Source organism: Chelon labrosus (assembly GCF_963514085.1).
Source record: "Chelon labrosus genome assembly, chromosome: 15".
In the NCBI taxonomy this organism is placed as follows: Eukaryota; Metazoa; Chordata; class Actinopteri; order Mugiliformes; family Mugilidae; genus Chelon; species Chelon labrosus.
In genome coordinates, this window is record NC_140348.1 from 19832168 (window position 1) to 19859497 (window position 27330).

The 27330-nt window shown below is 40.5% G+C and overlaps 1 protein-coding gene across 4 annotated transcripts; it reads left to right on the forward strand.

Annotated features, from left to right (window-relative positions):
• The first annotated feature begins 2070 nt into the window (after positions 1 to 2070).
• Positions 2071 to 27270, forward strand: tasp1 (taspase, threonine aspartase, 1). Of its 4 annotated transcripts, none has more exons than XM_084561160.1 (14): positions 2071 to 2654; positions 3157 to 3355; positions 3832 to 3899; positions 5026 to 5094; positions 6004 to 6124; positions 7316 to 7400; positions 7465 to 7544; positions 7695 to 7801; positions 10032 to 10151; positions 12208 to 12286; positions 15716 to 15826; positions 17801 to 17908; positions 19332 to 19405; positions 24666 to 27270. In XM_084561160.1, exons 2-14 carry the CDS (start codon positions 3199 to 3201, stop codon positions 24756 to 24758), a joined length of 1272 nt encoding a protein of 423 aa, XP_084417286.1. In that variant the 5' UTR covers positions 2071 to 2654; positions 3157 to 3198; the 3' UTR covers positions 24759 to 27270. The 4 variants fall into 4 exon arrangements, with proteins under 4 accessions (XP_084417286.1, XP_084417284.1, XP_084417287.1 ...); XM_084561158.1 differs by lacking the exon at positions 24666 to 27270 and adding an exon at positions 21839 to 24298; XM_084561161.1 differs by lacking the exon at positions 24666 to 27270 and adding an exon at positions 21839 to 24298 and having other exon boundaries at positions 6004 to 6025.
• Positions 27271 to 27330: the final 60 nt, after the last annotated feature.

Here is a 27330-nt window from a genome sequence, read left to right on the forward strand (position 1 = left end):
CGAGAGGCGAGGCACATCCTGTAGGCTACAGGTCTCCTGTCTATCGCAGGGCTAACACGGAGAGACAGACAACCATTCGCACTCACACTCACACCTACGGCAAATTTAGAATCACCGAATCAAATTCTGAAATTGTGTCGAGATGAAGAAATGTAGAAGGTGTCAAATGAATCATGTCTGCAGTCTGCGAGGTCAGAACGCATCTTTACATGAAAACTGGAAGGACTGTTTTGAACGCTATTAGCAGCTAAAAGAAGGTTCCACAGAGATTACATGGCATGTGATACTAAAGCCGCCCCCCAAAGTCAGGTTGGGCTCCTTGACCCAGTCCCGTATATATTAAGATACGCTTTTTAATATCTATTGACTTATAAGGGGTGTGGGTCTTCAAGCTGGGGTTCCTAGTGGAAGTAAATGATGCACCTGTAGCTAATATATCCATGGCTAGTAGTTACTTATTCTGGAAGACGGTTGTTAGTGGAAGGTAATACAGTATAACCACAAAATGAAATCAATCACATTTTCTTTTTTTTTTTATCAACAGTTTCCTGTCTACATAAACTTAAGACAAAAGATTATTAAGATATTGTTTTCCTTATAAAAGTATGTCTTACATATGCAATATCAGCACAACTATATGAAAGGGTGTTAATGTGCATTATTTAAATATTATAGATGAAGCACCACAGGTAGGCACTGACAGGTAGGAGAATATCTGGATTCCATCTAATGCCCTGTCCTCAGCAAAGTAAGGGAACCTCATGTCAGGAAAACAACGTCCCATCCTGCTGCACCTCGTCCGCCTCTGCAAAATACTTGGTTCAAGGTTCAGTCTCATCAATGCCTGGCTTTTCAGCTGTTTAGATGGTTACCAAGTTTAACCTCATTTTATACAGAGCATTTGAAATTTCTATTCACTGATGCTTATCATAAATGGTCTTGATTTTTCTATTCAAGCATTTTTTCCCCCACATTGAATTTCATCAGGATTTGGTAGTTAAACTGCAGTTCCAAAACTGAAATCCTTGTGGCTAACAGCAAGGACTCAGAGTTGAGTGAACGGTCGTTTCATTGCCAACACTGGGTGAAACTGAGTGAAGCTAGATTTATGCTTCTGCGTCAGATCTATGCTACATGTGTGCTCTAGGTACGGTGTAGTTTTGTATGATACAGTAGCTCTTTTTTTTTTTACATAATAAATCTGGATTCTTATCACAGTAACTGAGGTAGGAAATACAATAACATTAAAGAAACTTTAATGGGAATTTAGTGGAATATATATATTTGTAGATAGTATTTTTATTTCTCAAAAGAGTCTCATGTGGGAGAAATAATCTTTGAATATGTCAATCAATACTGAGAGGTTTTCTGCAATATATCAACTGCAGTTTAACAGGCTGTAATTATAAAATATATGCAATGTGTCGACCAAAAGAAGTGGTGAAGAAATAGGAAAATGGTTGGTGAGATCTGACTGCATGTCAGTGACTGGCTTGTACAGCTAATTGTAGTTAGGGGTGCTGCATTTCTCCATGCCTAAAGCAACACTGAACCATTCTTTACACTGAAGCAATATAATGAATGTTATTTTGGGGTTTAATTATCAGGTGTCTGACAGGCTCGGCACAATTATTTTTATTTTTTTGGTGTGTTTTTTTTTTTTAGAAATAGTACTTTCCTGCCACCTCAGTGTGTATATATATATATATATATATATATATATATATATATATGTATTACGGAAGAGTATTGCTGCCACACTGTAGAAAAAAAAAGGCTCAATATTCTGTAATTACATGAAAGTTTCTTGTTATAACATGATATTTTTCACGTTTTAACATGATAAGTATCACGTTATTACATGAAATTATCATGTTATTTCATGAAATTATCACGTTATTTCATGATAATGATATTTTCATGTTATAACGTGAAAATATCATGTTATTTCAAGATAAAATATTTTCACGTTTTTACATGAAATTATCACGTTATTTCATGATAATGAATATCATATCTTGAAATAACGTTATTTCATGATAATGAATATCATATCTTGACATAACATGATATTTTCACGTTATAACATGAAAATATCATTATCATGAAATAACGTGATAATTTCATGTAATAACGTGATAATTTCATGAAATAACGTGATACGTATCTTGTTAAAACGTGAAAAATATCATGTTATAACAAGAAACTTTCATGTAATTACAGAATATTGAGCCTTTTTTTTCTCTACAGTGTGGCAGCAATACTCTTCCGTAAATATAAATGCATGCTACATGTTTTAGATTCGTGCATTTTTGCATGCATGTCAGGTGTAGTACACACACAGCATCTGCACAGACGTTTCCCTCTTTCTTCCCCAGCAGCACGAGCATTATTTTGTGCAACCTCATCCACGTGTACCACTGTTTGCACGGACCGCACTTCCTTAGCAACGTGTATCTGAACCAGGAAGTACTTGTGTTTTTGCTCCAGCTAACTAGCTTTGGCTTAGCACAGAGCAGTGGAAGTGGTGTGACAGTGAAGTTTGTCTTAGTTACGTTTATGGGTTCAGCTACCGCCCGTGTCTGTTAGACACATGCCAGGTAACGTCGCGTCTGGCAGGCAGTTCTGTGGCTGACAGGAGAGGACGAGAACCCGTAAGTTGGAATTGTTTGGTGGCTGTGTTAGCTAGCTGTTAGCTAACAAGCTAACGAAAACACAAGAGTGCTAGCTTGACTTCGGGTAACTTATTTGTCTGAATTGTCATTTTTATCCATCAAGAAGACACGCATTGCTAAATACAGCTCGTATAATAACGTTAAACGGACATGCTTAACAATTAATTTAGAAGAGCAGTTGTTTGGAAAGTTATTGACAACGTAAACTTTACAAGATAGATGATGTGCGTATGTTATGTGCAAGCTTAAATCGTTATGGATTATAATTATGAATAGCAGTTTTATTACGTTAACTGCAAGATAGAAGTTAAGTAGATAATATTTTACTTTAGTTATAAGCTGAGTCGATGCAACTTTATCGTGCACCATTGCCAGTCGTGAAGGATAACTTCATCATGTTGCTTTGTAATGAGCTCTTTGCATATTGTCTATTGTCTCTTTATAATGCATGGTAACGTTTGTGTTTCCTTTCCTGTCACAGGTGTGCCATGAAAATGACTTTCTTACCACTGTCTGACAGGCAATGATAGGCTTGTCAAGTTATGCAGGGGTTATGGAAAGTCTAATTAATCCTGCAGAAGAGCACCAGGCCTCCTCTCCCCAGACCAACTCATGGTCCAAAAACCAGGAGTCAGGCAAGAAGCAAAATCCAAAAGGTGGATTTGTTTTAGTGCATGCAGGTAAGTGCACAAGCCGTAACTCCAGTTATCCAGTATTGTTGTTTATCAACTTAATTTCATTGCCAGTTTATTGGGTACATTAGTCAAAACACATGCATTCATCCTGCACAAAATCTTAGCTTCACGAAAGTTATGGTATTCAGCTAAAAATAACTGAGAGAGCTGTTGATTCAACTGCGCTGTAATTTTGGAGGTTAAATAACAGAAACACTTTTGTGTTTTATTCAATCCAGTTTAACACCACCACAAACTACATCTAACATGATCGTACAGTTGAATTACCACCTTTCTTACTCTGTTTCTACATAAACTGAACATTGTATCAGTCATAAGTGCAGGACTAGTTTATTTGAATGCATTAGTTTTCCCTAGTGTACCTTATGAACTGGCAAGGGAGTGTAGTTTCCCACTTTTAGGAGGAAAACTATCATCTTGTTATGAATTGTAAAGTCCTTTTTTCTTGTATTTGCTTTCAGGTGCGGGATACCATTCTGAATCTAAAGCCAAGGAGTACAAGCATGTGTGCAAAAGAGCCTGCCAGCGGGTAAGTTTAATTTATGAGCATTATCAGAGCAAACTGTGTGTGAACATGTGTGTGTGAGTGTGAACATGCAGCATGTTCTGTTTGTGCACAGCATCAAATGGAATTATACATGTTTTCTGAAAGCATACAAAGAACCCTCATTTCTCTTATAGGAAAGCTCGCTTAGTAGCAAAATGTCTTGCAAACTTGCATGTTCTTTGGATTCTTCTTCAGTTTGGAAACTTATATTAAGAATTATTAAGATATTGGGACTAATGTTCAGGTAGAATGGGGTACCATCTGGCAACAGCTGTGATTGAATATATTTCCAGTGGGATTCCAATCTGTGTTTTGGCTGTGCTACTCAATCACTTTAATTTTCCTGTTTTGATGTCCTTCCAGTTTTCACTTGGCCGTATTAATATCATTTGCTCACGCAGAGGAAGTCTTTGTTCTTTGGCAATCTAAAGAAGTAATTTTTTTTATTTTTCCGAGAACTTATCAGTCATTGCTCCTTGCATCCTCACAACGGTGCTGCCATTGGTATTGCTTCAAAATAAGAATGGTGTTAGATGGGAATTTAACTGTGTCTGAGTACTTTGGACAAACAGTTTCAGAATTGCTTGCACGCTATTAATTAAAGTATTTCTTCGTTACAACTGTTTAGCATGCAGTGTCCCTTTTCTCACGCACACAAAAAAGCAACACGCCATATTATATGACTGATGTTGCAGCCGATTTTGCAATGTGAATCAACTAATGAAAAACTACCAAGAAGCCGAAACATCATAAGAAGTCTTTTAAGCACATGTGTATGTTTTATCAAAGTTATGTCTCTCTAATTGAAGAAGCACAACTTTCAATCCAGACCTCTGGATGCTTTATTGCTCTATCTTGCATTTTGAGCTCTTCGGTGGGGGTTAAATCCATATTACGACTGACAAGGACTTCATGTTTTCAGCTACATTCTTTTGTGCCTGCATTTGTCAGCAGTACATTTATATTTCCTAGGTGATTAAATTTGACTTTGTAATGGTAAGGAATCAAAATTCAGTACAGTGGAGAAAGTTAAAACAATTAATTTGACTGTATGCCATGTCATAAATTATCTGTTGCACTTTCAACTAGGAGTCTCTGTCTTTTCCAGGCTGTGGACCAACTCAAAGCTGGGGCGCTTGCAGTGGAAGCAGTGGCTGCAGCGCTGGTTGAACTGGAGGTGGGTTGATTATAGTCCAGTTAGCTTTTATTAACACAACAGTTAGTCATCTACAGCATACAAAACAATTATTTTAAAACCCAGACGGGACTTAAAAAACAACAACAACAACATCCAAAAAAACTTTTAGTGGGGTTAAGAAATATAATTCAGCATTGTGTTTATTGGAAACAGCTTTAGTGTGCTCCAGCTTGTGATGCATGTGCGCACATCCTGTTGGATAAGAGGTGGTTTTCCTCAGGCCAGGGTTGGAATAAAGTAACTGAGATGAACTCTGTGTAGGCTCAACAACATACAGAGGAAAGCATAGAGCAAGCATGTTGCATGTTTTTGTGTTAGATTTACTGAATACATACTTAAAACTCACAGAAGGTTATTCTCACTTGCTCCAGTCCACAATTATATCAGCAAATCCCCTAGAAATATGTCTACTAAGGACTTAACCTTACATGAAAGCTCCACATTAGAGGATCATTATCCCATACAGACAAACCTAAAAAAGGATGTAGGCAAATTGACAACAACGTATGTTCTCTAGTGTGTGATTCCTATTGTGTTACAGAGAGAATAGCTCCACAGCAGAAATGTTTGCAATTATCTTTCTTGGATTTTCATCCTGTATTAGATCTTTGTTTGGTCATCGTAGTGGGTTCCCCTTAGTAGAATAGTTTTAAAGTACCATTTAACAAAAACCCGCACTCACAACAGGGGAAAAAAGAGGGAGCATATTGTTTGTGGACCATCTCACAAATTGCAGTTGCATTACTTAAGACCATTTGAGTGACTGGCCATTTTTGTTGTGGTTAAACTACAACAAAAATGGCTTTCCTTCACCATATTAGCACTGACAGTATGGTTTATAACAAATGTTGTTTTATCCTTGACTCTGCACGTTTTAATCGTTCTCAGGACTCTCCTTTCACGAACGCTGGTATGGGCTCCAACCTTAATTTGTCAGGAGAAATTGAGTGTGATGCAAGTATCATGGATGGAAAGTCACTGCATTTTGGCGCCGTGGGAGCTATTAGTGGTGAGTTACTACACGCGTGCGGATACTACTGGAATACTGTTATGTTGCTGCAGCACAGAAGTTCAGTCACCCGGACTTATGGCATCGAGTCGAGCCTTTATATGTCATACGTTTTACTGGTTTACTTTCTACTATCTCAGAGTAAAAAGGCCTTCCACTTCTTTTTTCTTTACCTGGAGGACACGCATGAAATCTTGTTAATATGTAGAGATCAGTGCACTCGTGGAGTGTTTTCCTTGAAGGTTTCAACAGCTGTTTTGTTTTGTTTTTTCTCATGAACTCATGATTAATTCCAAACAACAGCCAAGGGGTGAAAGCTGGCATTTTAACATTTAGTCCAAATCCCAACAGATTGTTTTTATTAAATCTGCATGACGATGTTAACCATATAATTTGTACATACTGAATGTACAGCTTGTATGGCTTAGATACAACATGTGTACCGGCCCATCTCAAACGCAGAAAGATGTTTTTAAATAGGCTCCAAGCAACTTTGCACTAATATCTGTGTCTGTTTAACAGTGGCAAACAAAATGGCATTGAAATGTTCCACATGGTGTATTAAACTCATTGAAGACACTGTCAGTTCATTGGGTACACTGGAGAAAACAAATGCATTCTAACAGCGCTGCACTAAATGTTAGCTTCAGGAACATTATGATATTAAGCCTTTGTTTAAAATAACTGAGAGATCTGTTGATTCAGCTGTGTTTTCATTTTGGAGCCTGTTGAATTGTGTTGTGTTGTAATGACATGTGTTTCTATTATATTGACAACTCAGTTTTAGACAATGGACTAAGGTAAATAACAGAAATACTTTTGTGTATTATTCAATAAATCAATACAGATCAGTGGCACCACAGAAACAAAGATACAACTTAATTACCACCTTTCTTACTCTGTTGCAACATAAACTGAACATTACAACAGTCATGAAGGAGGATTTAGAGCAGGATATGTGTTACTGTTGTGTTCATTTTCACCAGTGTACCTAATGTTTTGGCAAATGAGTGTATGTTTTATATTTCTATAAGCTTTTTATAATTAAGTAAGTAATATTTTTTATAAGCTGTTAATTTGATAGCTCCTCTTTTTCTCCTATTTAAAATTAAAAAATTCAGTTATTGCTTTGGCTAAATGACTTCAGCATCTTGATTAATTTTCCTGTGATTACTCTGACTTTTCCTTCAGGTATTAAGAACCCGGTCTTGGTTGCGAACCGTCTACTGAGTGAAGCACAGAAAGGGAAGCTCTCCGCTGGCAGAATACCACCCTGGTGATTATTATGGATAAAAATCAATGTTACTATATCCTTGTGTTAATTTTCTTTCTTTTGTCAGCTTTTTAGTGGGGCGGGGAGCGCATGACTGGGCAGTCAGCCACGGGATACCACCGTGCCCCTCAGAGAAAATGGCCACCAGTGAGTATCTTTGCACCGATTCACAACGTACACTATTCTAAGAAATGAACTTGCTGTAGCTGCAGAAGTGAGCCAAAAATACATTTGGAAGACGTGAATTAATGTCCTGCGTGTGGATGCGGTCGAACAAGAATATTTTGTCACACCCAGAGTTCAGTTTATCTGCATACAAGAGGAACAAGCGAAAAATGGAGCTGGCAGAGAAAATGGACACAGGACATAATCAGACAAAGAAAAGAAGACAATCAAGTGAAAATGTGAGTAATATGAATAATAACTTAAATGCCACCTGGCTGCATAACCAGTCAAAATGAATCACACCCTGCCCATTTAGAGGTATTATTCCTCTTAAGCTGTTCACACCACGAGAACTAGGAACTAATTTTGGAAACAGCTTTGAATCTCCTCCTTGATTGCTGTTGCAGTTGTGCAGCTTTATGTGACATCCTGGTTGTTGCATAGTCTTTTACATTACTGCCACCTACTGGACTGGAGTGGAGCAGGTTGTTTACTCAGATGCAGAAATGACATGTCAAAGCAGCTTTTGCTCAAATTTTTCTAGTCTTCAGACGGCAGTGGAAACGCAGACAACCAGTGGTCTGAAGAAGACTTTTAGTTGCTTAAAAAAAGTTCTTTGGACTCTTTGGAGTTCCTGAAACTTGGGGTGGAAACCCAACTTTTGTACATTCTTTGTGCTTTGCAAAATGCTCTGTGCACGTAGAGGTGTATGGGCCAAATTTAACCTGTCTTTATGATGAAATCAGACAGTTTCCATACTTGGGCATACGTCAAAACTTTAGACTCACTACCAACAAAGGTAAGAGGGGACATCGGTGCTAGTCGGACAGTCGGGGCATGTGGATTATACTCAGCAGAAAATATGAGCTTCTCAAATTTGTGTGGTCCAAATTTGGTTATCATGCTTGCAGCTCGCTTGCAGAGCCTACCTCGTATGGTGTCAAACTAAATTAGAAAGCCAGGAAACCCCTGGTGAAATTTGGTGTTTTGTTTTGGGTTTTTTTACAAGAAAAAACCTTGTAAGTGTCCACAACTAAGATGTCAAAGCATATCCTTTCTAAGATCTCATGTCCTCGCAGGGTTATCAAATGAAATGGCATTACCGGGTGGTAACGTCGGTTCCAAGAAAGGATTAAGAGTGTTGACAAGAGTTAGTGCAGAGTTTCAAGGCTCTGAGCTGCACAGCTGGAGAGAGGCCTCGTGATGGGCTGAGCTGCGAGCAGGCTCGTTTTGCTCTCTAGCAGTGGAAGCAGCGCAGGAGTGGGTGGGAAAGTTTATCTTGGTTCAGAAGTGAATTGCGTTAAATGGAGTAAAACGTGTAAATGGCCACAGCCTGATACGCTTCATTGAAGAGGTTTTTGAATAAAGAAAAATAAAAAATAAAAAAAATCATGGTTTATTTAGTTCAGTTACATCAATCCTCAATATAAATGATACATGCCTAGAAGAAAGACTAACAGCTAAGATGGACCGTTTGTTGATTCAAATGATGTATGATTCATTGATTGATTTTTCTGCCCAATTACTAGTTTCCTTAATGAGAAAGACTGAGTTGTTCTTGCGTGTTTACTCAAAACTGCTTGACCTATTTAAGATTAATATGCCACCACAAAGACTTGGACATAACGGATAGTCTCACAGTGACCATGACTCATGATCACAATGCTAGGATTTTACCTTATCTTTATTTTTTTCCCCTCTGCCCTGTCAGTTTATAAGAAATAACCTCGCTTTGTATCAGGAATGACTGTTAGAGACTGGGTTCAACAAAAAAAAAATGTTATTGCAGCCTGTTTCTAATTTTCATACACAGTGTTCTTTTTATACGCCTGTCTTTTTGCCAAGCAATAAAACCTTTCCATTCTTTTTTTTTTCTTTTTTTTTCCAGTGCAGTATAGGCACCTGTCTTACGATGGGGTGTAGAGGGTTATTTAGGGAAATCTATGCCCTCGAGATTTTTTACAGTGATTATTTACAGATTATTTTTCATTTAAAGACACTGGTAACGTATGACAGGACGTGTTTGTAGCATTTTAAACTAGTTGGCTCTGGTTCTTTTTGGGCTCAGAACATCAGACAGGGCTGATTTAAGAGAGCATTGACAGATGAGAAAGGATCTCACATTTTTTATTTATTTATTTTAATTTTTTAACTTTTCACTTTTTAGTCCAGGATTTAATCAAGATCTTCAGTTTCAGGTATAAGCAGAGTTTTGATCATGTATCATAATGCCAGTTCGCACATTTACACTGGACTGCAATCAGGGAAGGAAACAGCTGACTGAAATTACAGCGACTCATTTTTTAGGAAATATGAAGGGAAAATTTGGGTGATTCATAAATGTATACAACATCTCAGGTTCAGAGTGTTTGGTTTTGTCCTCTTCTACTAGTCATTTAAAATGTCCATTTATATGTTTGTTTTTCTTTGTCCAGTACATGTGACTCTTTATTCTTTACTGTGGTTTAGGAAAATGGCTCAGGGTGCCTCGACACGGTCGGAGCTGTTGTGGTGGACCTGGAAGGGAACGTAGCTGCAGCTGTGTCCAGCGGAGGCCTGGCTATGAAACACCCCGGCAGGGTTGGCCAGGTAGTGAGGCTCTATTCTCTGTCTTTTTTCTCTGTCAACTCATTTAAGTGATCAGTTTTTATGTCACTCCATTACAAATTGAAAAGGCCTACTACTATAAATGTGTTCTTGTTATATAGATGTTTTAAAGTACCGTAATAAAACATGTATGTGTATTTCAGTTTAAGTAAGTTCATGTCATAGAAATTTCTGAGGTTTTATCCTTTTTGAAACGTCTCCTACAAAAAGACAACATCAATATAAATAGATGTAAAATTTGTTTCTGGAAAAGGCAAAGTACACCCTTTGCCACAAAATCTCATTTTGCCCCCCTCTTGTAGGTTAATTGTCCACCAGCTTTCTAAAACTGACAACTCTTCCATACAAACTTCCTACATCTACACAATATTCCAGAGGGTTTCCAGTCTGGCCTTTAATTCGTCCACTTCACAACCCTCTGTCTTGTATTGTGGTGGATTTCCTTGTGTGTTTAGGATCATTACCCTGCTGAAAGGTCCATTTCTGGCTCAACTTCAACTTTCAGTCTCACATTGTCGTCAAGCACTCTTTGATATGGCGCAGAATTCATATGTGAATCAATGACTGAAAGCTGCCCTGCAGTCCCTGAGGCAGTGAAGCAGCCTCAAACCATTACATTCCCCCTGCATCGCTTAACAGCTGATACGAGGCTCTTCCCTTGAAAATCAGTCTTTGATCTGCGTCGACTGTAACTGCGTCCAAACAGCTCTATCTTTGATTTGTCTGACCAGAGCACATTGTTCCAAAAGGCCTGGTCTTTGCCTGTCTTTCCAGTGGTTAACTGAAGTTTTTCTCTGATGTTTTTTTTTTTTTTTTTTGGACAGCAAAAGATTTTTCCTGGCACACAGCCCGTGCAGGTTTAGTCAGTCTCTTTTCTGACGGTTGATGCATGTACCGTGACCCCAGCAGTTACCAAGACTTACCTGCAGATCCTGTGATAAAGATCAGATCAGACTTCATTTTGCATCAAATGATTTTTTGTAGATTTTTTTTGCGACCTTTGCCAGACTCATAGACATCCAACATTTATGAATTCATGAAAGAGCTCTTTATATCTTGACATTATCACACCTCACACTTCAATAGCAGACAGAACAGCTGACCCCAGTTGTCAGAGGTTTACATAAGACAGGCTGTAACTCTCACTCCTTAAAGAGGTTCTGCTTTATCACAAATCTGATTTCAGTTAAATTCAAATAGTGTGTTATTATTAGGAGTTGGTGGAGACCCAAACAGAGCTAAAAATTCATCGTATCATTGGACGTATTATTATTTGTCCACCCACTTTTGCAGCTGGGGGAATCTGCATATACTAAAACTGGCAAGCTCATACTGGCACCAGGAGCCTTCATCAGCCAATACAAATACAGTTAACATCTTCACAGCTTGAGATTAAATGTGCTGTCTGTGGAGTCGAGGGGAAAAAGTCAGGCCAGGATTCAGTGTGGAACGACACATGAGATTTTTCTGAAATGTTTTTTTGAGTCAAGTGGCCGGAAACGGCGCCAATGAGAGAACGTGTCCGCTTGATGTGTAAAGAAGAAATTTCTTGCGATGCAATTAAATACAGAGATAACGTGCCAGGGCTATGTGTTTTGGATTTTTAATGCCCTCTGATCAATGCACCCCTAAAATATTTAAAGCAACAAATTAGAGTTTTCAGCAAGCATCTGTTACCCATGAGGCTCGCCAGCTGTCTGTTCCCCTTTCCTTGCTGTATTTTTCCAGCATTGCTGCTGTTTGATTTAATCAGTGGAGCCACCCTTTCTTCTTTACTGGGATGCTCTACCTACTACAGATGGATTTACTCAGGAGCTGTGCAGCATTGTTTTGTCCAAGCAAATTCCAGTAAAACAAGTCAAATTCTTTCATATTGCATCTTCTACAGGAAGTCATTACTTTCCATTAAAATATATATTCATTAACCTAAAAGATTGATTGCATCTGTAGGATTTACAATCTTAAACTAATTATCACTTCTTAAGAAAACCTGAAGTGTAGTTTTTTTTTATGATGTCTTTTTCTTCTGTTTTCTCAGGCGTCTCATTACGGATGTGGCTGCTGGGCTGAAAACGCCTGTAATATGAACTCTTATTCTACAGCAGTGAGTACCTCAGGTATACCAGCACATTCTCTTCAGCCTACTCTACAGAATATGTGTGTTTCCACGCATAGTTTCCTCACACAGTTACAATTTCCTCTAGCCTGCCTTTTTGTTTTGGGGACCATATGAATCAGCTCCAATGAGTCAGGCTCCCAAAAACCACGATAATACTTTCCGATGACCTCCAACCGTTCCCGCCGAGTGATTCTCATCAGTCACTTCCTCGGCTGGTTGAGTCATCATACTCTACACTTTGTTGGTCAGCTGCATGCCAGGTGCATAGCTCTGTGGATTGGCAATGACATTTGACAGAGGTCACCTGGTGTAGATGTGACGGAAGGAGAACCGCTGGGAGTGCAGTACAAAAATGGAGCGGTAACTAATGTATCCCTGTGTTATCTAAAGAGATAAAATGCCTGTTTTTTGTAATATACCGATACAGCGACAATTCAAAATGCCGCTCATCCAATCATCAAGCAGCAAACTATCAAAGCTGCTGCAGTCTATAAAGGCAGGCTGACGACACGATTAAAAAAACTACTGTGAATGCGCTGTCAACGCTCCCCCGGTCACAAAGGCCGGCTGAGGACGCCGTCTTTGAAAGCGCACTGTCGTGAAAGGGTAACTGACAACTTTTAGCCACAATACTGAGTGCTGTTCATCCCACCGGACTCAACGCTACATTCTGCATTGGGTTCCCAGCAGTGCGCCCGCCAAGTGTGAAGTAGATCAGAAGAATGATTGTCGAGGAAGAACAGACACACACCCAAGTCCAGAGATTCCTTTATTTATTTATTTATCCCTTCTTTAGGGAGATGAAAGTCAAATATTCCACAAGACGAAAGGTGGTGACATACATTTGGCACAGCACTAGTTTGGATGTTTTACATTTATAGAGAAGCAGTTTTACATTGTCAGTATAATGTAACCCTAAGCATAAGCCCTGGCTGTATAGGCCTTAGACAAAGACATCATTCCCTTTTGGGACCAATCTGCCATTTTGAAAAGTTGCACTCTTCTTGAACATATTCACTATACACTACTGCGCTTTAGTGTTTCCAAAAATAAGACTATGTGCCTGTTTTAGCCCTAAAGCAACATTTCTGGTTGCAGGCCGTCTGGCTTTGAATGTGAGGTAGCGAGGCTGTATTAGCCCACTTCTTTAAGATGTGTAGACGTCTGCGACATAGCTTCTGGGGGAACATTAAAAATCTTTTGATGTGGATCTGTAGCCTAATGCATCTCAGTGCAGATGAGCTGATTTAACCAGACAAGCTGAAGCTAAATTTATATGTATTTGGAACGCTAACGTAGCCAGCGTTTTGTACGTTTTTACACTGTGATAATGCTTACTTGAATACATAAGGTGCTTGTACTCATCATACTGTAGCCGTAGTTCTGCAGCTTGAAGGTGATCAGGCTTAAAAACCATCTCACCCGACGTAGTTTGTATTTGTTGCATTAACCGAGCAGTGGGAGGTCTAGTGTTCATCAGTTATCGCAGTCGATCAAGTGGAGATGTTTGCTTTGTATGTATCTTTTCACCTCGCCCTGTCTTCCTATATTGCGGCTTTGCCTTTGATGTTGCTTAAAAAAAATAAATAAATAAAAAATGCAGCGTGCCTTATGGGTTTGGAGAGCATTATGTGTGTTCCAGTACAGCACCTGCTTTTAATTTCCTAACATGAAAGGCGTTTCATCAAAAGAAGCAGAAAAACAATCATTTTCATTCTGACACAAGGAGTACTATATGATCCTCACCCTATATGTCCCTCTCCCTTCCCACACTGCTCATCCACCCCCCTCTCCCACTCCCTGCCATTCTTATGAGTCCCGTAATGTGCGGCTCGTGTGGGTCTTTGTTTTACCGCTCCATCCGGGCCTTCGCTTTGCTGTGGCCGGCGAGAGAACAACTCACAAACTTCACTGTTTACGCTCGCTGCTTTTAATTGTCACATCCCGTGCCTACGTTTGTCGGCTCGTTCCTTTTTACACTTTTGTTCATGGTGAGTTGTCGCACTTCCACTTCATCTGTGTTTGTGCTGCCATCATCGTATGCGGTTCCTCTCAGACAGAGGGGGTGTTATGGTAAACACAGAACATGGCCAGTCCAACTATCTGCTTTCTTTAAAAAGGAAAAAGAAATTGCTCCGGGCGTTTGGTCTCCACAGTTACTGACCTGCATTCAGCTCTGTTGTAGTTACCTGATTTATTTTATGGGGCCTTCGTTTGTGTGTTTACAGAAACAACGAGGCTGCAGTCTTCTGTCTTTATTGGTTTTCACGGCAGCTTTTGCCAGATGTGTTTTCTTTTCACTCTTATATTTCTTGTCTTTTTGTGCAAGCAGACTTTACGCTGGTGAAAGATTATACTGAGAAAGATTCTTTTCCTTAGAAACAAGATATTGCACGTGCTGCCCGTGCTTTTTATAGTTTCCTAAATGCTTTGTTTATCTCTCTGGGCTACTTGCAACATGCAGCATAGCTGAAGATCATCAGACAGATTCAGGTGCTGAACGGCGTCCGCTCCTTAGACCAATTTTCTGGTTTCAGCTGAAAATGTTCACACATGTTTAAACACAAAACTTCTAAAGTTTTATTCGTGCACTACAAGAAAATTTGACATTGTTAGTTTTACATTTGGCACACAGTCACTCCCTCCATTGTTAGGCAGCGGTCTAATAAAAATCCTCTCCTCTCGTATACACTCCGCATATAAATAAATATGACTTTTGGATTGGCCACTTGAGCATAAAAATCGAAATCTAAAAATACAAATTACGGTAACATGTAAAAAAAAATCATGCATAAATGTCTCACGGTGATACACGTTGCAAGTATGCATGCGCACCCTGCTGTCATGCAGCGAGCCAGCAACAGCACGGAGTTTACAGACGTGGAATTAATACTGGGTGGTTGCTCTGTTCCCACACCAGCTGGGATCGGGGGGGAAAAGTGAAACACAAACCCTTCCTTCAGCAATTACTGTCAGTGTGCCCTTGAGCAAGGCAGCTGTACTTGGCAACCCCCAGGAGCTGTCAGTGTTACCTGAAATAATAAAGCTTAATTACACTCATAAGAACGTGCCGAGATCGCTGCAGTAGCACTAAATTTTTTTTGTATGAGCTGAACCACCAAATCCTTTAATTTCACAGTATTTTCCATTACGTAACCTCAAAACCAAGCGTGTTGAAAGACGGATCTCTTTATCTAAGCGTAGTATTAAAAATGGAAATCAGGAAGTGCTCATACATACTGACCTCTTTAACGTAAACATGGGAAGCATGAAGATGTGACTAGTGCCATACACAGGTAATGTTTTAAGGCTTTAAAGCTCTAATGATTTTTTTATGTGTCTTGAATTCTGGGTCAAAGTGTTTTGGACTACATGTGCTGTAAATCTCTAAAAGGTACTTGTTTTTTTTGTGTGTGTCCTGTGCCAGGCTGTGGAGAGCATCTGATTCGCACCATGCTGGCACGGGAATGCTCTGCTGCCATGCAGTCCGAAGATGCCCACCAAGCACTGCTGGAGGCTATGCAAAACAAGTTCATCAGTGAGTCACCCGCACGCAGCCCCATTACCGCCGCTTTTCCGTACGCGCACATTTGTCAGCCAAGAGCGCTTTTTTGCGAGAAACACATTGAGAGAATTAAACAAACAGATGTTGCATAACAGAAGGGACGAGCGAACAACTGGGGGGAAAAAAATAGGAAATAATAGAATCATAAGAGACTGCTTTTTGATTTACGGTTCCTTTTCAGTGTTTAAACTGGGCCTTCAGATCTTCCACACATCATAGCTAACAGCCACAGATAATTTTGGAAGACATAATTGTTTTGTTGAAAGTTTATGTGAAGATGTATTTTTCTGCCGTATTCTCAGAAGTGGTCAGTTTTAGAAAGTCTTGTTAAAGCGTGTTTGCTGCGTCTGTGAATGACCAGAGCAGGGGAGGAAAGGACATGTGGAAACATGTGGTGGTTTCTGCCTTGTTCTGGCCTCCTTCTGAAGTCCGTCCCAGCTTGGGTTTGTCATGGGTATCTGTAACACAGAGGACGAGCTGAATGGAGTCAGTTTGAAGTTAATTCCTCTATTTCTTTCCTTTAAGTTTAAAAAGCTCCATGAGTCCTATCTTGGCAGAATCAGTGATGCCAATGTCTGTGAGAGACCCCCACTTCCAACTGATGTCTTCAGCGTTTAAGATTTAATGTCAGTTTTCTTTCTTTTCTGTTTCGCGTTTTGCGTACAGTAACTCTCCTTGTTTAGATACTACTTCCAAACACAAATACCAAGATACCACACAGTTTAAATCACCTCCATATATTGTTACAAGCTAAATAATGGTGAAATTTTAAATGATCTCACTTTAACATAATGCAAATATGTTAAGAGGTGTTATTAGAAAAAAATTAATACAAAAACCTTTATAATTCTCATTTTATTGAAGTAGAAATGCACATTTACACACATCAGTTTCACATCTCAGACAATATGATGAGGGTAAAAGGGTCCAAATATACATTTTTCAATAATGAAACGAAATAATAAAATTAATAAAAAGTCTCATATCCAGTGTCTATCCAATTTCTATTGAAGTTATCGGTTTCCAATGTCATGTAGGAGCTGACGTTTTACTTTAACCCAGTCTACTTTAGGTACATCTCTCTGTTAATGGCTTTTTTTATTTTACGTGCAGTTGAAATTAAACAAGTATTTGTCTCCAGAGCCCAGGATCAAATCTGAGTCTTTTTAAAGTTAAGAACAAACACCAGACTTTTGTGTGAATGTCGTCCAAGCTACACACACACGCAAAAAAACAACATTTTATAGAGTGAAACGAACATTACAACATGGAACCAAAAAATCTGTGCGAAACGCAACAAAAGAAAGGAACAATGGCATGCACACGCGAAACGATGTTTTCATCAAATGCACCGATTCGTCCTGTTTTCCCTCTGCTTGTTGAGACATTTCGAGACATGCTATAGCTGTTTATAGCTCTGTTCTTTTCCAAACCCTTTTTTCTTTTATTGCACCACGCTAATCACCCAATCCAAGTTTTCTTTCTTTCTGTGTACACAGCACCTCATTTCGCCTCTTCTGACATTTAGTCAGGGAGCAACAAAGGTCCTCATTCCACACGGTGTTTCTTTTATAAACGTTAGCTGAAACACATTTTTTGGGCATTATTAAGGTGGACATTTTTGGTTATTTAAATGTAATATTGGTGTTACAGTAGTGCACACAGTGTGGAGAATTAAAAAATACACTACCTGTCATTAACTTATTATGTTCTGTGTGAAATGTTGAAATGTGCCGTCAAAACAAAATAAATATTTCAGGTCGGTATAATTGCTTTCAGTTGTTGAACTTGGCCATAAAGGCAAATAACTTGAGTGGACAGATATTTTCTCATACACCATCTTAATTTGATTAAACAGGTTTTGTCTATTTCTTTTTTTTCATTATTATTATTGATGGAAGAGATTGATGGAACCGTGTTTATTTAGTTTTTTCTTTGTGTGTCCAGGCTCACCCTTCCTGACCAGTGAAGATCGTGTTTTGGGTGGAGTAATTGTCTTGCGGTGCTGCAGATGTGTGGAAGCGCAGCCATCTCAAAATATTCAGGGTATATTGGGTAAGACGTGCTTAATTTCTCGCCGTATAGCACTCAAACCACCACACCACAGACGACGGTTGCCAAATATTTGTCTGTAAATATGTATAAATCAATCGTTCGATAGGAGGAGGGGGAGAAGGAGGAGGACGCTCTCTGTGGCTTTCCTGGCAGGTGGTCTGTGTTTTAACTAGCACAATCAGGCTCTGGTTTCACACCCTTCATCTCTGATTCAAACACAGACCTCCCACTGTGGAATCAACCGCTAATCTTCAGACAAGTAGAGGCCTTCTGAATGCTGCCTCGTTTTGCTGATTATATCGATGGGTCTGGTTTCGCTACCTGGAGTTTGTATGAGGAGGATTCTTCTTTTTGCAAAGCTACCATTGCGGAATTTGACTCAGTCTGAATTTCCTCCAAATGTTGAGCCATGTAAATAACTACTGGGTTTGAGCATTGCCCTTTGCTCAACATATTATATATCAAGCTAACCAAAGACGTTTAGCTGTATGACTACTGTTTATGTAATGCATCATGTCAGCCTCAGCAGTAAAATGTTCTAAAGTGACCATGGACTCTCGAATTCAGCTAATGATCAGAACAAAAATGCCTCATATAAGCACCTCAGCTGGAACAGACTTGGCCCTATCGGAAGTCTTTTGCAATCTGATGAGGTGAGAGGACGTTGATAATGTGTTCAGTAAGAGTGTATTAGCCTGGAAGCTGGACCGACTTCCCAGCCTACAAATTGTTTGACAGACAGAAACGTGGCGGTAGTAAAACAATGAGCCGGACAAAGCCGAATTGATGTGGGCAGCGCCATTTGGTCTCCATATTGCTCATCTTCTTCTTTTGTCCCTCTGTTGCATTTTCTGCCAGATTAGATCCTCCAAGGCAGAACCACTTCACACAAGTCAAAAAAAATAATGTTTTGGAGCATGTAAATACGCATATCTTATCTGATCATCCGCACGAAATGAAAGCACTTTAAACAATTTAGTAGTTTAGTTAGAATTTCTGATGAGAATCCCTTTTGTCAGTATTGTCTAAGCTGTGCAGTTTAATGCTGTTTATGGACTGGAGCCCTTGCGCAGTGTGGACTGCCACAGATTGCTGCGGGCTGTTGATTCACAAGAATAAACAGCATGTCAACCACATCCTTTTGGTGCTGTAATTGAGTTTCCAATTCAGCTCTCAAGTTCTACCTTCCTCTGCAGTTTATGTCACAACAGCCTGTCATGTATTTTCACGATAATGTGCATGCTCAGAGTTTACTGCACCGAGTTACCTGCCAAATGCCCTGCTATGTATGTATGGCACATGGCTCGAATACTAATTTCTGTAATTTGTCCTATCCCCGAACCCTTGTTCTACCTGCTTTATCTTATTAAATCAATGCATTTGTGGTAATACGCTTCCTCCTGTTGTTGTTTCTTATTCACAGTGGAGTTCCTATGGAGTCACACCACAGAGAGCATGTGTGTTGGCTACATGTCTGCCCAAGACAGCAAAGCAAAGGTGAGCTTCCCGATTAGCCCGACTTTAAAAACGTAATGCAATGAGTTTCATTTACTTCTCATTTATTTCTGGTTTTTAAAAATGCACTGTGTAATACTTGTGCATCATAGACCAATGCCAGTAGCAGTTTTTGCAGTTTATGGACACTTCCTTTCAGTTTTATAGATTGTTAAAAGGTTTTGCGTTATACTTTCCAGGATGAATAATGTTAGTTAGACAAACATTTCTATCTAGACCAGTATAAAAGTTGTGACGAGTGCGTGAATAAAAACATTTCAGAAACTTTTTAAAACATATTTTATTTAATTTGATTAAGCAATAGAACTTAATTCTCTATTCTTTTGGCTCTGAGTGGAGCCTTAGCTCCCACTGATTTGTTTTGCTAATGTGTCTCTGTCACTCCGAATGAAGAGAGGGCACTGTTGTTCAAGTTTGGTTCGGATTTCAAAGCGTTTGCCCTCCGTCCCCTGTCCCCGCCCCCTCGCCCGTCCTTTTTCTTTCCCTCTCATGGACTGACTCTCTCATCACCACCCCTCTCTCTGGCCACTACCTGTTCCTAAAGTAACATAAAGTTTACTGAAAGTCGTGCACCGCTGGGGATATCAGTATCAATCTGCATATTTTGTCAGATGTGCTCTGTGTATTGGGCTTTGTGCTGGAATGTGAGCATGCAGGCTCTCCTGTCACGCCTTTGCCAGTGTGAGAGGTGAGCAGCGAGCTGTGTACGTTCAGTCGCCAAACATGCAGTAGCTCTCGTTTGAATGTTTTTGATTTGTTTGCATTGCTACATGTATGTGTAACTGGAGGTTTCGAGGGCATTAGCGGTGGGTAGTATTACATGCAACCGTGTCCCTGCTGCTGTTTAGCTTATTTATGAAAAACTTGGACATGCAGCGGCATTTCTGTGCTATTAATAAATATAAATTGCAGTTACAAGTAGGAGGGATTTGATTTAACATCCTGTGATTAGTGAAGTGGTAGATGTTATGGTATTATCTGAATAATAGAAGAGACTTTGGTTACCAAGACAACTACACAAGTGTGCTCTGAAATGAGTCAGAAAAAGACGAGAGTCAAAAATATCTACCGCGACAGTGGCTCAAACTGCTTCGTCCACAGACTTTGAAATAGCCCAGATAACTCTAGTACCTGTAAATCTCTTTTGCTGCATCAGTCACCAAGTCTTACTTTAATAAGACATGCATGCTAAATATTCTCTATAAAATGAACATGCTCAGGGGGTGCCAGTCCAGGAATATCATCTGTCAGTCGTGGTTTCTGGATCTCTTGGGGGAGGGTATCCACTTCCTCTTGAGGGGCCATTGGTGACACAGTGATATTGGAGAGCGCCGCCAAGAACACAGCTGCTCCACCAAACCTCACTCTCCTCTGTTGGAGACCGAGTAGCTAGTTGTGCGAGCGAAGCTATGGCGCTCTGACGTGCCTCTGCGTGCCTCGCCATCTGTATTCCACGGCAGCTGGCTGCTCCGTCCTTCGTGCCTCCACACTGGGTCCAAAGCAGGGTTTCACTTGTCGAACACCAGCTGGGCCCGGAGCCGCCGGACTCTGCTCACTGCCTATGCACGTCCAATGAGGGGATGCCATGGCGCACAGCATCTGTTTTCTCTCCCATATGGTGAAAAAGCCAGATATGGGAACTTTTAATGCAGCGAGGCTCCGGTCATGTCTGCTCTTGTGGTCTGTGTGCCATGAAGGTGCAGGAAGTGGCACCTGCGTTACCACGGCCTTTGTGCAGATTCAGCCTTCCTGAGAAAGGCAATCTTTGTCTTCTTGCCGTCTTGCACTGTAACACAGAGCAAGTAAATCCTGAGCAAGTTCTTCCCCGACTGTGTTGTCATAAATCCTTGCTAAAGGAAACTTAGGTTTCCAAACCTATAAGTCAGATTTAAGTATGTGCACGTTTACGGTGCAGTCATGTGCAGAGATTGTTAAGCATATAGGACCAGAGCCATCCACAGTCTCAGCTGCTATTCTACAGACATTCCTTCCATTCCTATTAGCTGGGCATTTCTAACCATCTTCCACTGCTTCTCTGTGATAAGAACATGAAAGGGCTGATACACAGTAGCAAGAGTATTTAGGACAGAGGTCACACTGGATTTCTGTTGGAGCAGCTCTACTTCTCTTTTGCAATATATACATATATATGTGTGTGTGTATAAATGTACGCATCTGTGAAGATATTGTAGCTCAGTACGAAATTTTGGATTTCAAGTCTGACTCTTTGCTGCCGTTTTCCTTGCTTTTCAATCAGATGTTGTTCCTGCAGAAAGTTGAGTCTGCATCCTAATCCTTTTGACATTAGACTGTAAAATAGCAGCAGCGCTTGAAAGGGAGAGCATCTGGTTTTATTCAAACCTTCACCTGTGTTTGCTCTGGATAGACATCAGAACATCAAGCTATGTTTTACAGAACCGCACAGAGACGCATGGACGAGCCAGTGGCGGCACTTCTGAAACAGCTCGACTATTGTTTTATGATTGCCCTGATTGGACAGATGAAAGAGACGTGTAGGATCCGCAGCGCCGCCACCATGGCTCCCTTTCCTCCTCCTGGACATCATTACCACTATAAAGAATTTTCAGCCCAAATTGTGTCAGACCAGAGAAAATCAAATGGCATGCAATGCTGGCCTCCTGGTTATTGTCTGTTTTATATATTACGCGACAAATGTCTTTTATTACGGTGCATGTCGTTTTTATTATCCATCTTGCCAGGAGAATAAATAGCATATGATTGTTTTTTTTATTTTTGTTTTAAAAGAAAAGAATGTGAAAACCACAACACAAAAACAACGGCAGAGTCATGCAGCTAAATTTATCCTTCGGTCTGCACTGTGGTGCTAATGTGTGGCTCCTCTAGCTCCTAAACACATTCATATCACCGAAGAATGTTGTTTTTCTCCGACAGATACAATGGAAGTGTGTTTTTCATGTTATATTTTGACTCAGCCGTGGCCCTGTCATGTGGTCACTTCAGTCACCGGGTAAACGAGCTGACAACGTGCTTACTGTCGGTTTGCGTGTCTTCATTTCAATCTGACGCGGCAATCACATAATTGTACATTTCTTTGCTCTTCTTTCAACCGCGCTGACTGTATAATTAGTTTATGCTGCTTCTCTAACCAGGGATTCCACAACAAAGACTCATTTGGAAACTGTTGCTTTTCACAGCAGACATTTGGACTTGTCATAGGAGGAAAAGCACAGGTGCATGATAATGATAGCTGCGTTATAGTCGGGCAGCACGCTGCTTAACTGTCACAGGTTACTGTTACACTTAATGCAACTGAGACATCATTAATACACTTGTGCTGCCACTACTGTGACAAAATGTGTGTCGTGCAAAAGGTTTGTTATCTGCGGTAACAATCGGGCTGAACTATATACTTGGAGACATTTTTTTTTTTTAAAGGTGTGGCGTTTACATGCGTCAACGTGTTCAATCAAAACTGCTTAGACATGCACAAAAGGTACGAATACGTTGTACATTCTTCCTGTCTTATGTCTTTGCCATGTGTTCATGTTGTTTCTTATTTCCTCGCCGAACTGACGAATGCAGCCAGAAAGTAGTCAGGTTAAATTGTGTGGACCTCAGTGTCGTGGCTCCGGTTGAGACAAGTTATATAAAAGCTTCACCTGTTATCACAAATGTAGAAATTACCTACGGAGATCAAAATGCTCTTAGGAATAGCTATTTCTGATGGGTCTTCGGGCATTTTTACGTCTATAGCAATTGACTCATTTTTAGAGCCAGCCTCAAGTGGCCATTAGGGGGACTGCAGTTTTGGCCATTTTCTGCAAAAAGCAAGGTGGTATTTTAGATTTTATTTTTAAAATCTTCATAAAACGGGCAGTGTTTCCAATGGAAGTGTTAAAGATGATTTGTTAGCCATCATCCCCTATTGCAATAAATGAAAATGGTTGCTCTCAGTATTATTCTAATCCTATTGGGAGATATCCATCAAGCTTTCGGTCTATATCATTAGCATATCATTGCTAATAACACTGGTCAGATTCACCAAATGATGGAAACTTTAATCCTGAGCTGAATCCAAAAGCTGCTGCAGACTAATAAAGGAAAAAAAATCTGTGAAATAGAAAAGAGTTGTACTTGAATATAAAGCTATGCTGACAAGACACCAAGGCACCTTTCAACCTCGCTACTCTGAAACCTGGTCCTATGAACCACAACCACAGCATGTAAAAGACACACAATTCTCTTAGCACTGCGGTGCTGTAATAACTCACTTGTTTGGTTTAGTAAGTCTTTGAGTCTTCCTGCTTACTCACTCACGCTTGAAACTAAATTAGGGTTTTAAACATATGGCACGAGTTTGAATGTCTGAGTGAGAGATGGCATACGCTGGTGTCGTCGTCAGACACCATTTTCTCGTAAAATACATGAAGTCATGCAGCTAGCAGGTAATTGTGCCCAGTAGTGGATTTAAAAGAACATTCCCAAAGCTCTTCCCTCTGGCATGCTAACATCAAAAGGAAAACATTTAGCATGTCACCGTTAGTTGATTATGACTCGACTACGGACCTTCACTCAAAACAGTTTAAACAAGGCCTTTCTTTAACCCCATTCTCGTGAGATGAAGGGAAGAAGATGAACCCAGAAACGTGTACTGGAGGCATAATAGCCCCTGAGAGTGTTGCCATGTGTGTTTGGCCTTGTCTGGCTGTTGTCCTGTTGTAGTGACAGTTGCCCTCTGGGTGCTAGAGGCCACAGTTAAAGCCTACACACACACAAAAAAAAAGACCAGTAGACTCCAACTGCAACTGGAGGAGTGATGTCAAGCCAATTCAGTTGCCTGATAAATGAGTGGCTGTGTTCTTCCCCCAAGGCTGGGGTCAATGTTGCCCTCTGTGGAGTGGGAGAGGAAGGAGGATGACAGCCATTATTGGCACAGGCAGAGCTGGTCACCTTTGATCCCCCAGTGGAAGTATCACTCCCGTCTTCACAGCTGTGTTTGTCCCTTCCCTCCTCCTCCTCCTCTTACGGCTTTCTGTCACTGCACAAACAAAAAACACTACCAGTCTGTTCTCTCTCTTTCTTTTTTACTCTCTCTCTACAAATACTGACTTTTTGGACTTGGGTGGGTGCTTGCTGCTGATGCAGCATTTTGGCTAAACCGTGACCAGAGTGACTGAGAATCTACCTTTGTATGGATATCTTTACATGGATGTTTTTCTCATTGAGTGTGTCTTTTTTTTTGTTTGTTTGTTGCCTGCAGACACACATATCCAGATTACCACCTGGGACGGTTCCTGGACAGTCTTTGGCCATTGAGGGAGGGGTGTGTCGGCTGATGGGTGTAGTGGAGTGAACCGCATTCTTCCTCCGTCTGGGGCTTCTTCAGCAATACTCCAGTACAAAACCCCACACACACATACATGCGCACCTCCCTCACTTCCCCACAGCCTTTGCGATGCCAGAAGTAATAAGCTTTTTAACAGGTGTCCAGGACGTAGGGAGGAGTTTTAGCTTCTATTTAGTGCACTTACAGGACTTCCCTCTGCCACTGTCTGCCTCCAGCATGTACTCTATGCCAAGTGACCCCACCCCACCCCACCCCACCGCCACCCCAGGCTCTCTCCCTCCAGTGTCACCTGGTTTAGACTTGATGCACCATTGCCTTGATGCACAGTTTTGTCTCCGTTTCTCTTTTCCAACTAAAAGTGGCATCCTTCCTTTTGTATATAAGCTATCGTTTAGGGAAACAGGGTGGATGTTCTATGTTATTTTCTATTACTGAACAGATGCGACTATTTTCAAACTTTTAGGAGTTTCAGGACCTTGTTTTGTCCTTAAATTACCTTACGGTTTCAAAAAAGATGTCACAGTGCACCTTGTGGATTGCCTGCCACTCAAGGTTTTTGTCATAAATGAAGGATTTATAGCTGCGAGAGGCGGACAGCGACCAGTTCAGAACGACTTCCACGATATTATCCTCCGTATTGTACGACGTAGCATAACGTGCATCTTAGATCATGATGAGTTTTATAACCATTTCAGCAATAGGATGCTTTGCTTTTCGTTCTAAAATGTGAATACATAGCTACTGCATGTACAAAATCTACAGTAAGCCACTGTTTGTGTTTTGAGTGGATCAAGGAGCAGAGTGACGCTTATACATACATACATACATACATATAGTGCTGAGGTAGGGGCACTAGATCCTACCGCCAAACACGACTGTTAGAAATCATTTAAAAATCACAGTATATATTTGTATTTGTCACATCGTCAGATATGTGTATTTTCTTGCTGAGAAGGTCCAGGTAAAAAACTGATGTTTGCTTCAAGCCCATGAAATGGTGCTGCTGAACGTTGTACTTGAAAAAATAGCTATTGTAAGAAGAACTCCAGCCCCCGATGAAACAACAATAGAGCTTGTTTATTGTTTACTTGAAAATGCAACTAATATAATATGGTATAAGCTATGGAAATCATGCGTGCACCGCTCTCTACAGCGCTCACAAAGTTAATAAAATCAAATATATGTTGCTACATTTTTGCGTCCTGTCTTTAGTCATTTAACCTTCGCATATTCTTTTAGTTGTAGGTCTTCCAAAACAATAAAACAGAACAGACAGTCAACAAAACTGAATAAATCTGGTTTTATTCAATAGCCAAACAATATAAACTTAGAAAATGTATAGTCTGGGAATAAATTACATGCTGGAAAACATCAGGAATTGGTGAAGTCTGCCCATTTTGGATGATTTCTTTTCTCAAAAAGTTATTTTTCTTCTACCACGTGTTGATTTGTCTCGTCATGCATAAACATTTAAAAGCTGTGATTAAACACGGTAGTTATTTCTATCAGCTGTTTCAGGCTGGAGGGCAAGACTTTGTCCAGTTGGTAGCCCTGGATCGTGGCCATTGCAGTGTCTGGGAGGAATGTGTAATAGAGTTTTTCACTTAGATAAATATATTCGCCGTTTGAAGGGAGAAATGCCTCCCTGTCAGTGCACCGTGCCTTTGGTTGTGGCATAGGACCACATATTGATGATATCCAGCCACTCCTCTTCTGCCCGTCACAGCCGTTTGATATCACTAATGTGCAAAATGTATGTGACAGGTCAGGAGGAGTATCACAAGGTTGGGTAGGGAGGTGCTGTGCGTGTTAGTTTTTGTTCCACTGCCACCTGACCCTGGTTTGATCTCGAGGGTCCATCCAAAAGTAGACGTATGTTACCTCGCCCCTCACCCACGCTCACAGCATTCTCCATTAGGTTGATTGTGTGTTATTATAGAGCTCCCTCTTTTCATCAGAGCTAATCTGTGTCGCTGGGAGACCCTCTGCCCTACTCGGCAACAGAACCTTCCCCTTCAAACATCATCCCTCTCTGTCCTGGATCCCCTCGGCTTTGAAAAAGGATCCTGGGTCTTTAAAAAGTGGACGGGGTCCCGAGCCATTCAAGGTGTATCCAATGCCTTGCGCTCAGCAAGGCTCTTAAATGCAAAACAGACGGTGGAGCAAATAAAGATCAAAGGCAGCAGCCTTGCCTGTCTGGCCCGCTGTCCTCACATGCCAAGCGCTGCTGTCACAGTGAGTCACGGCCATGCAGCTTCCGTGCTCATGCTGACTCCCCTCCCTCACCACCTCAGGGCCACCAACCCCCTCGACACTGTTGCTGCCACTTTGTGCCAGCTTCTAACGTCAACACACACGCACACAGGCTGAAAACCAGGCAGCGTATAGGGCTCATTTTAGCAGACCAAGCTAAGGTTTCTTTTAGCATTATCATAGTGACTTAGCCTCTTGGTTACAATTCAGATCCACCATGTGCTTTATCTATTTGCTTTATTGCTTATAATATATTCAGTAATGCTGTGTACGGTACGTGTACACGGTGACCCTAAAAATATAAATCTGTGTAAATCTTTACATT

What these genes read in the sequence shown, in the direction of transcription:
- tasp1 (XM_084561158.1), top strand. Translation starts at nt 3,199, where the DNA reads ATGATAGGCTTGTCAAGTTATGCAGGGGTTATGGAAAGTCTAATTAAT. An exon ending in AAATATTCAGGGTATATTGG is followed by an intron (nt 17,909 to 19,331) that starts GTAAGACGTGCT and finishes TCTTATTCACAG; the next exon opens with TGGAGTTCCTATGGAGTCAC. An exon ending in CCCAAGACAGCAAAGCAAAG is followed by an intron (nt 19,406 to 21,838) that starts GTGAGCTTCCCG and finishes TATGTTTTACAG; the next exon opens with AACCGCACAGAGACGCATGG.